General features: G+C 42.8%; 1 protein-coding gene across 1 annotated transcript; it reads left to right on the top strand.

Annotated features, from left to right (window-relative positions):
* On the top strand, window positions 1-10598 carry LOC146701370 (myosin-6-like). Its single transcript, XM_085467776.1, has 37 exons — window positions 1-189; window positions 307-450; window positions 551-707; window positions 799-826; window positions 927-1032; window positions 1111-1203; window positions 1414-1477; window positions 1676-1774; window positions 1975-2078; window positions 2172-2310; window positions 2398-2516; window positions 2617-2766; window positions 2863-3033; window positions 3111-3408; window positions 3521-3585; window positions 3670-3875; window positions 4221-4344; window positions 4435-4571; window positions 4657-4912; window positions 4999-5241; window positions 5606-5782; window positions 5869-6014; window positions 6106-6196; window positions 6288-6677; window positions 7318-7444; window positions 7549-7667; window positions 7750-7946; window positions 8043-8226; window positions 8311-8476; window positions 8566-8690; window positions 8802-9110; window positions 9213-9416; window positions 9491-9787; window positions 9879-9983; window positions 10074-10169; window positions 10255-10389; window positions 10495-10598. Exons 1-37 carry the CDS (start codon window positions 4-6, stop codon window positions 10507-10509), a joined length of 5772 nt encoding a protein of 1923 aa, XP_085323902.1. The 5' UTR covers window positions 1-3; the 3' UTR covers window positions 10510-10598.
* Window positions 10599-11122: the final 524 nt, after the last annotated feature.

Raw genomic sequence — 11122 nt, 5'->3', positions numbered from 1 at the left:
ATCATGGCGGAGTTTGGGTCGGCAGCTTCCTTCCTGAGAAAGTCGGAGAAGGAGCGTTTGGAAGCTCAGACCAGACCTTTCGACATGAAAAAGTTTTGTTTTGTACCCGACCCCGAGGTGGAGTACGTCAAAGCCTCAGTCATGAGCAGGGACGGTGACAAAGTTACCGTTGAAACTGAGTTTGGAAAGGTTAGTGTGTCATATTTACACCAGCTGAATAAAAACTGAAACATTAGTTGAGATTATGAACTTACACCCCTGACGGGTTTTACAGTTTGATTTAAGCTTTTTGTTAAACCCTTTTAGACCGTCACCCATAAGGAGGCAGATATCCATCCTCAGAACCCGCCAAAGTTCGATAAGATTGAGGACATGGCGATGTTCACCTTCCTCCATGAACCTGCTGTGCTGTTTAACCTCAAAGAGCGTTACGCAGCGTGGATGATCTACGTGAGTAGTAACCACAAGCCCGGAGATATCTGCATAGCATGGAATCTGTAGCTTAATCTAAAAGAAACCAAATAAAACTTGCGTAAATCTTCTTCCACAGACCTACTCAGGACTGTTCTGTGTAACTGTCAACCCCTACAAGTGGCTGCCAGTGTACGATAAGTCGGTGGTCGCTGCCTACAGAGGAAAGAAGAGGAGTGAAGCTCCTCCTCACATCTACTCCATCTCTGACAATGCCTACCAGTATATGCTTGCTGGTATGTTCACCTTGTATACAGGACTTTGTAACGGTCTCTCTGAGACATTTAAAAAGATAACTTCTAACATTTATTCTCATAAATCTTGCAGACAGAGAAAACCAGTCAATCCTTATCACGTAAGTCAGTCCCGATAACCAGATCTTTTTTTTTTATTATCAAGACTGTGTTTAAGCTGTTACAGAGATGTCTCACAAGCTCACTGGTTTTTGTCCCCAGTGGAGAATCTGGTGCAGGAAAGACTGTGAACACCAAGAGAGTCATCCAGTACTTTGCCAGCATTGCAGCGGTTTCTGGCAAGAAGGATGAAAAACAGGAGAAAAAGGTCGGTGTGATGTGATATTTTGAAAGCGTTATAAATACAGTTTAGATGACTAAAACTTTCTATGCTTTACATCTGCAGGGCACCCTGGAGGATCAGATCATCCAGGCCAATCCTGCTCTGGAGGCGTTTGGAAATGCCAAGACCATCAGGAATGACAACTCCTCCAGATTTGTGAGTTCACTTGTTTTGAGGGAACTGCTCTACAGTTCATGCCAGCTCCACTTTCATTCTTTATGCTAACAAATGTCAACACATTTAAGTACAGAGTACAAAACACCATCAGTGAGTTAAGTGAACATTTCAGGCAGGCTTTACAAAATCCTGGATATCCTCTTCATTCTTCACTGTCCTCACTGGGTTCAATCCTACATATCCTCACAGGGTAAATTTATTCGAATCCACTTCGGAGTCAGTGGAAAATTGTCTTCTGCTGACATTGAGACATGTGAGTATGCTGTGACATCATCATAATCCAAATAATTTTTTCAAGATTTGCATGGTGCTGTGTTTAGAGCACACTATGTGTTCCACTTAATTACATTAACTTTGTTTTCTAGTTTCCTATTTTGATGAGATTTCCTGTAGGTTTCAACAAAGTGGCATTCAATTACTGTTCTACCTTTACATTTTTTTTCTTTTATAGATTTGCTGGAGAAGTCTCGTGTCACCTATCAGCTCAAGGCTGAGCGGGACTATCACATCTTCTACCAGATTCTGTCCCAGCAGAAACCAGAGCTGCTGGGTGAGTGCTGAATAATAGGCTGGGTAGAAGGGTGATCCAAAATCCAAGTGGTCAGGATCAGATCCAATAGCATGGCTGTATTTTCCCACTGCAAACTACCCGTGTATTCTATGTGTAATTCCTGTCTTTTTATCCACTGTCCATACCAGAATAAAGCAGAACGTAGTCACATAGATTGCAATCTTTCTTTTCTCTGGCAGAAATGCTGTTGATCACCAACAACCCCTATGACTACGCCTACATCTCCCAAGGAGAAACAACCGTAGCTTCTATCAATGATTCTGAAGAGCTGATGGCTACTGATGTGAGTGAAACAGAGCATAGTGGAAAATACAAATCCTCAAATCTATATACATATTCAGCAATAACAAACGGAAATGCAATTTTCTTGTTTTAGGAAGCTTTTGATGTCCTGGGCTTCACCCAAGAGGAGAAGAATGGCATTTACAAGCTGACCGGTGCCATCATGCATTATGGAAACATGAAATTCAAACAGAAGCAGCGAGAAGAACAAGCGGAGCCTGATGGCACTGAGGGTCAGAACAGAAATAAAACCTCAGCAGTGTAACTATATAACAGTATAACTACAGAAAATAATGCTTTAATACAACATCCGTTTACAGATGTCGACAAAGCGGCATATCTTATGGGCCTAAACTCTGCTGACCTCATCAAGGGGCTGTGCCACCCAAGAGTTAAAGTAGGCAACGAGTGGGTCACCAAAGGTCAAAGTGTGCAGCAGGTGAGATGAAATAAAAGGAACCTCACAGTTCTGTGAGTACTTAAAGAATACAACAAATTTAAACTTTGATTTCATTGCTTTCATGTTTTCTTTTTTTAAGGTGTACTACTCTATCGGTGCTCTGGCCAAGTCAGTGTACGAGAAAATGTTCTTGTGGATGGTGGTGAGAATCAATCAATCTCTGGATACCAAACAACCTCGTCAGTACTTCATTGGTGTGCTTGATATTGCTGGATTTGAGATCTTTGATGTGAGTGTTAAAGGGTTTAAGGACATCTTACACAATATTTATGGAAAAATGTCCTTCCTGTATAATGTATATGAAATCTGACTCTCACTTTTTTAGTTCAACACCTTCGAGCAGCTTTGCATCAACTACACCAATGAGAAGCTGCAGCAGTTCTTCAACCATCACATGTTTGTACTGGAGCAAGAAGAGTACAAGAAAGAGGGCATCGTTTGGGAGTTCATTGACTTTGGCATGGACTTGGCAGCCTGCATTGAACTCATTGAAAAGGTTGGTGTGTTCAAACTTGGTCATTTTGACAGCTTTTGTGTATAATAGTCTAACATCTTATCCATCCTTTATTAAAGCCCATGGGCATCATGTCCATCCTTGAAGAGGAGTGCATGTTCCCCAAAGCTTCAGATTCGACATTCAAAGCCAAGTTGTATGACAACCATCTGGGTAAAAGTCCCAACTTCCAGAAGCCCAGAGTTATTAAAGGAAAAGCAGAGGCTCATTTCTCTCTCATCCACTATGCTGGTACTGTTGACTACAACATCACTAACTGGCTGGAGAAGAACAAGGACCCGCTCAATGAGACCGTGGTTGGACTCTATCAGAAGTCCACTCTGAAGTTACTCTCAATGCTGTTCATGGGGTATGCGGGTGCAGAGTCCAGTAAGCACTTTTGGGTTTTTTGCTCTGTAAATTTTCCATTATTTAAGAAAATCACAGTGATATTTATATAACTTGTAACTCCATGCAGCCCAAGATGGAGGAGGCAAGGGAAAGGGAGGAAAGAAGAAAGGTTCTTCCTTCCAGACTGTGTCTGCGCTGCACAGGGTAAAAAATGCCTAAAGTTGGGAAGGTTTTGTAGGTTTAGCCTACAGTGCGGACCTACTGATGATTTCCTTCTTACTTTTACAGGAGAATCTGAATAAACTCATGACCAACCTCAGGTCAACTCACCCTCATTTTGTGCGCTGCATCATCCCCAATGAGACCAAGACTCCTGGGGCGATGGAGAATCCTCTGGTCATGCACCAGCTACGCTGTAACGGTGTGCTGGAAGGGATCAGGATCTGCAGGAAGGGATTTCCCAACAGGATTCAGTATGGAGACTTCAAACAAAGGCAAGAAAAACATCATCTGTTGTTCTTTCGTACAATAGCAGCGATAGAAGGTTTTCATATATTTCTAGTCCTTAAACGTTTTTCCCCTGGCAGCTTAAGGTTGACACGTTTTCCCTATTGGTTGCTTTTAGCAATTGTTTGCAACATTGTAGTTTCCCTTCTCAAGGGGCTTTTAGACAAAAACACTAACTTTCAGAAATCCTGTTCTCTGGCGCTGCTGGCAAATGCTGGGAAACACATTGTAACCCCACACTTTGGGTTGTTTGCCTTCCTATTGTTATTCTTCTTTATTTTTTTTCCACTTCATTCAGTTATTGTAATAATGCTATGGCTGTATCGTTTCAGATATCGCATCTTGAACCCCAGTGCTATTCCTGAAGGGCAGTTCATTGACAACAAAAAAGCCTCAGAAAAACTTCTGGGGTCATTGGATATTGATCACGAGCAGTACAAGCTGGGGCACACGAAGGTTTGTTTCGCCAGCTATATTAACAAAGAAAAGGCTGAACTTTTTTTCTGTGCAGTAAAAAAACAATGAAAACCACTCTGTCACTATCAGGTGTTCTTCAAAGCTGGTCTGCTTGGTGTTCTTGAAGAGATGAGAGATGATCGCCTCGCTCTCATCATTACTGGAATTCAAGCAAGATCCAGAGGACTGCTCGCCAGGATTGAGTTCCAGAAAATTGTTGAGCGCAGGTTGGTGCCAAAGTCTTCATATTTAACATGAAGATAACATTACATTAAGATAAAAATGAACTTGAACGTCTGATACATCCCACAGGGATGCCTTACTCGTGATCCAGTGGAACATTCGTGCCTTCATGGGCGTCAAAAATTGGCCCTGGATGAAGATGTTCTTTAAGATTAAACCTCTGCTGAAATCAGCTGAGACTGAGAAGGAGATGGCAAACATGAAAGAGGAGTTTACAAAGCTCAAAGAGGCATATGCCAAATCTGAAGCCCGCAAGAAGGAGCTGGAGGAAAAAATGGTCACCCTTCTCCAAGAGAAGAATGACTTACAGCTCCAAGTCCAATCTGTAAGATACATTAGTCATCTAAAACGTACGTGGACGTGATACATAACTGTAATAAATAACAATACTGTTTAATTTCTTGCATTTAGGAGCAAGACAATCTTTCAGATGCTGAGGAGCGCTGTGAGGGTCTGATTAAGAGCAAGATTCAGCTTGAGGCTAAAGTCAAAGAGCTGACAGAGAGACTCGAGGATGAAGAGGAGATGAATGCAGAGCTAACTGCTAAGAAAAGGAAGCTGGAGGATGAGTGTTCAGAGCTTAAGAAGGACATTGATGATTTAGAGCTGACTCTGTCTAAAGTGGAAAAGGAAAAGCATGCCACTGAGAACAAGGTATGAAACACATCCAATCATGTTCACAAAATATAAAACGACTTATAATGATGAGTATTTTACCACCCTTTAGCTCAGTGTTATAGAGTCTCAGACTAACTGTTCTTTATTCTAAAACTAAAATAGTTTGGATTTGATAGCGAGTATCACTGGACTTTGATCCGGTTGCCATAAACACATATTTGAATGAATGCTGATACTGATTGTCTTCAGCTATGAGGTGGAATTGTCACGTCAATGTCCACAGATTATTGTTATCATGGATGGACTACAAATCATTCATTGGCGTTTAAAAGAGTTTTTATGTGGTGAAAAACGTCTCCATGTACCAGAGTAAATACTCTTTCTGTGATCTTATTCTAAGGTGAAAAATCTGACTGAAGAAATGGCAGCTTTGGATGAAATCATTGCTAAGCTGACCAAAGAGAAGAAAGCTCTTCAGGAGGCCCACCAGCAAACGCTGGATGACTTGCAGAGTGAGGAAGACAAAGTCAACTCTCTGACCAAGGCCAAAGTCAAGCTGGAGCAGCAAGTCGATGACGTAAGCCTATTAAACGCAGATATTTCACTGAGATAAGCTGTCAAATTCTTGCAATGAGATTATGGAGTAACTCTTTTGCCCTTCAGCTTGAAGGATCATTGGAACAAGAGAAGAAGGTGAGGATGGATTTAGAAAGAGCCAAGAGAAAACTGGAAGGGGACCTGAAGCTAACCCAAGAAAACATAATGGATCTGGAGAATGACAAGCAGCAGCTAGAGGAAAAACTCAAAAAGTAACACTACACTTTAAAAATCACAGAAATAACCCACTGTTTGACAAAAAAAAGCTGCTTACTAATTCTAAAACACTGTCATTGAATGTAGGAAGGATTTTGAAATTAGTCAGCATCTCAGTAAAATTGAGGATGAGCAGGCAATGAGTGCTCAGCTCCAGAAGAAACTGAAGGAGTTACAGGTAACAGCGGGTTTTTATTTATGTCTTATTTTGTCTTTATTTTGTGAGTCCTATATTAATTTTTTTAATGAATCTGGTAAATTCAATCAAGGCCCGCATTGAGGAGCTAGAGGAAGAACTGGAGGCAGAGCGAGCTGCCCGGGCCAAGGTGGAGAAACAGAGGGCTGACTTGGCCAGGGAGCTGGAGGAGATCAGCGAAAGGCTGGAGGAGGCTGGAGGAGCCACCGCTGCCCAGATCGAGGTGAACAAGAAGAGGGAGGCCGAGTTCCAGAAGATGCGCAGGGACCTTGAGGAGGCCACTCTGCACCATGAAGCCACTGCTGCCGCACTGAGAAAGAAGAATGCCGACAGCGTGGCTGATCTGGGTGAGCAGATCGACAACTTGCAAAGAGTCAAGCAGAAGCTGGAGAAAGAGAAGAGCGAGCTCAAACTGGAGCTGGATGACGTCGTCTCCAACATGGAGCAGCTTGCCAAAGCTAAAGTAAGATGTCCAAAGCAAACAAATGGTTTTTTGACAATGTTTTACATTTTTTGCTGTCTTTTTTTGTAAAAATTTAATTTGTCTTACTAAATGTAACCCCTAAAGATCAAAATCACTCTTATATCAGTGTGATGAGCATTTTCAATTTTAATATTAGTGACTTAAGTTACATAAGAGTGTTTATACACTGATTGCATAAGCATAAGCAGGTCAACCCATATTGACATGTTCAGTACTTTGGTTTATGATGGCTGTTTAAGATGGTGTTTAAACAGTCTCCCTCCAAAACTGACACCAGTTCCCTTAGCCTCTGTATTTTTTCTTCAGTTGTGATTATTGCGGTGACAAACCAAACTTATATAGTAAAACTTTTTTCTTAACAAGTTAGCATGCTTACATTGTCATTACAGGCCCATTAGCCTTCTGTGATCAGTGTGTAATTCAGCACATTGTTATGCTAAGTTTACCAGCTTACAGTTTTAATGCTAAGCTAGGCTAACTGTCTTGGGTTTAGCTCTAACTTGCTGACAATCTTACTGGTGTAAATAAGGAAACAATAGCTTTCCTAATGTGATTCGTGGTATAATGGTACATGTTGATATAACAGCTTACATTCTAATATGGAAATCCTTTCACTCAGAGCAACCTGGAGAAAATGTGTCGCACTCTGGAGGATCAAGTGAGCGAATACAAGACAAAATCAGAGGAGGCCCAACGTTCCATCAATGACTTCACAATGCAAAAAGCAAAGTTTCAAACTGAAAATGGTAACGTGATCCTAAAGAGGTCCAAGTTGCTAGAGCACCATTACATTCGGAACAATGGGGATAGGAGTGAGAGAAAAAAACTAAAATAAACCCTCATTTTGCAGGTGAGCTCACCAGGCAGCTGGAGGAGAAGAACTCTTTGGTGTCCCAGCTGACCAGAGCGAAGCTCTCATATACCCAGCAGATTGAAGACCTCAAGAGGCAGCTGGAGGAGGAAGTCAAGGTATTCAAGAACTGTTTCTTTTTAAATACAAAACTAAATATCTACTGGCAAAATGACTTGACTTACTACTGCTTGATCCTAGGCCAAGAATGCACTTGCCCATGCAGTGCAGTCTGCTCGCCATGACTGTGATTTGCTGAGGGAGCAGTTTGAGGAAGAGCAGGAAGCCAAAGCTGAGCTCCAACGCAGCATGTCCAAGGCCAACTCTGAGGTGGCTCAGTGGAGAACCAAGTATGAAACTGATGCCATCCAAAGGACAGAGGAGCTGGAAGAAGCAAAGTAAGGACTCAGTATGAATTCCCTGTGATATCTTATTAGTATCTTATCCATCTTATCTGTGATGATCTGAAACTTCTGTTGTATGTTTGTTATTAGGAAAAAGCTAGCTCAACGGTTACAGGATGCTGAGGAAGCTGTGGAAGCTGCTAATGCAAAATGCTCCTCCCTGGAGAAAACCAAACACAGGCTTCAGGGTGAAATCGAGGATCTGATGGTGGATGTGGAGAGATCTAATGCTGCTGCTGCTGCTCTGGACAAGAAGCAAAGAAACTTTGACAAGGTAACATCACACGAGAAAGAAAAACTAGCATGCCACTAAAAATTGAACATATAAAATGAACTACTTTTTGTGGTATTCACTCAGGTCCTTGCTGAGTGGAAGCAGAAGTATGAGGAGTCTCAAGCTGAGCTGGAAGGTGCCCAGAAGGATGCTCGTTCTCTCAGCACTGAACTCTTCAAATTGAAGAACTCCTATGAAGAGGCTCTGGAACATCTGGAGACCATGAAACGAGAAAACAAGAATCTCCAAGGTTGGAAGATATCATTTGAACACGATTTATCCTTTCACGTGGCAGTGGACAGAGTAAATGGTACCACTAAATGAATCTTTGCTCTACAGAGGAAATTTCTGACCTGACTGAGCAACTTGGTGAGGGAGGAAAAAACATCCATGAGCTGGAGAAGATCCGCAAACAGCTGGAGCAAGAGAAGGCAGAGATACACACTGCTCTGGAGGAAGCTGAGGTGATTTTTTCTTTTTTAAATATGACTTTATGGATGAGCTTTATTGCCTTTCTTAAATTTTCTCACTCCGAATGCTATGAGAGAGAGACCATCATCTACTATTTCCGACAGGGTACCCTTGAGCATGAAGAGGGTAAGATCCTTCGAGCTCAGCTGGAGTTCAATCAAATGAAAGCTGACATGGAGCGCAAGCTGACGGAGAAGGACGAGGAGATGGAGCAGGCCAAGCGAAACCATCAGAGGGTGACGGACACTCTGCAGAGCTCGCTGGAGGCTGAGATTCGCAGCAGAAACGAGGCTCTTAGACTAAAGAAGAAGATGGAGGGGGATCTAAATGAGATGGAGATCCAACTGAGCCAGGCTAACAGGCAGGCAGCAGAGGCTCAGAAGCAGCTCAAGGGAGTCCACGCTCACCTGAAGGTGATGCTTCAGTTACTTACTTGCATTTTTAAACCGAGAAACAAGATAAAGCCTGAGATACATTTTTGGAAAATGTTATCATTTTAAATTCTATCACGACAGGACTCACAGCTGCAGCTGGATGAAGCTCTCCGTGCCAATGATGACCTGAAGGAGAACATTGCCATCGTGGAGAGACGTAACAACCTGATGCAGGCTGAGCTCGATGAGCTGAGGGCTTTGGTGGAGCAGACCGAACGGGGTCGGAAGCTGGCCGAGCAGGAGCTGCTGGATGTCAGCGAGCGAGTTCAGCTGCTGCACTCGCAGGTATGTCTGCAACACTGCAAACGCTATCCTGCAAGATAATATTGCGTGCTAAAGCTGCCTGATTCTCCCGGCAGAACACCAGCCTCTTGAACCAAAAGAAGAAGCTGGAGAGTGACACAGCTCAGCTTCAGAATGAGGTGGAGGAGGCTGTGCAGGAATGCAGAAATGCTGAGGAGAAGGCAAAGAAGGCCGTTACTGATGCTGCCATGATGGCGGAGGAGCTGAAGAAGGAGCAAGACACCAGTGCCCACCTGGAGCGTATGAAGAAAAACATGGAGCAAACCATCAAAGATCTGCAGCACCGCCTGGATGAGGCCGAGCAGATAGCTATGAAAGGTGGAAAGAAGCAGGTCCAGAAGCTGGAGTCCAGGGTAAATGTTTCAGAACTTGGAGTGCTGTAAAATAGAGGAGTTGGTGACTTTAACAGTCTTACAAAGGATAAATTGATGGCTTCTTTTCCAGGTGAGAGAGCTGGAAAATGAGTTGGAAATTGAGCAAAGGAAAAGCAGCGACTCTGTGAAGGGCATCCGGAAGTATGAGCGGCGCATCAAAGAGTTGACCTACCAGGTAAACTCCAGGCTCTGTTCCTCTGTGATGCAAAAAAGAAATAAAGGTTCTGGTATAATGAGCAGCACGTCCTGTGTAATGATTTAACAGACTGAGGAGGACAAGAAGAATCTGAACCGCCTGCAGGACCTGGTGGATAAACTGCAGCTGAAAGTGAAATCCTACAAGAGGGCTGCAGAGGAGGCTGTAAGCAAAATTATAGAAGCTTTATTTATGGAATATTCATGGATGAGCCTCCACTGGAGTTACATACTCCTGTCTTCATTTTCAGGAGGAGCAGTCCAATGCAAACCTTAGCAAGCTGCGCAAGTTGCAGCACGAGCTGGAGGAAGCAGGGGAGCGGGCCGACATAGCAGAGTCTCAGGTCAACAAGCTGAGAGCGAAGAGCCGTGACTCCGGAGCTAAGGTCAGTCATGCAAAATAGGTCCAACATTTTATTTAAAAAGCTGTAATTCTTTTGAAAACAAACAGAAAACACTTTAAAATGTGATCATCGTTTCTGTCTTTACAGAAAGGAGAAGAGTAAACCCACCACTCACCGGGTTTTCATGGCTGCAGTTAAAATGTAGTGCTGTAGCTCTTATTGTCCATGTAGCCTGAGTGCAATAAAGAATAAACGAGTTCTGAATGCACCACTATTCTCTGCTGTGTATTTGTATAATACAGTTAAAAGCATGCAAAACCTCCACCACAGTAACACAACCGTGAAACGACAACTGAGTTAGTCTTCGAGCCTCCACAAACCTTTGGATGTTTCTGAAATATAAGAAAATAAGAGTGCAGACTTGTAAAAACAGCACAGCTAGTCAGACACGACCAATAAAAAGAAATCGAATAAACTTCTTTTTAGTTATGCATCGGCAGTGAAGATTTAAATATTAAGTCTCTGGATGAACTTGAACTTTGAACCTCAAGTTTATTCTGCTCATAAACTAAAGCGTGTCTTTGCTCACCTGTGATCCAACTATAGCACGATAACGGCCATGCTTATCTTACGACTTCATGGCATTTCTTTCTAACAGTAACAGATGACTCCCCCAGAGGGCGCTGCAGTCTCGCACATAAAGCAGTGCATGAAATGAAGAGCACATAATCACCACTGGATAGCCAAATAACATGGACTCATTTCTCCATGATAC

Source organism: Copadichromis virginalis, linkage group LG9, assembly GCF_057382275.1.
Source record: "Copadichromis virginalis isolate Kocher_CV1m ecotype Utaka linkage group LG9, C_Virginalis_male_GT1.1, whole genome shotgun sequence".
NCBI classification, from domain to species: domain Eukaryota; kingdom Metazoa; phylum Chordata; class Actinopteri; order Cichliformes; family Cichlidae; genus Copadichromis; species Copadichromis virginalis.
Note: the sequence above shows the minus strand (reverse complement) of the source record. Positions and strands in the feature narration are given on the sequence as shown.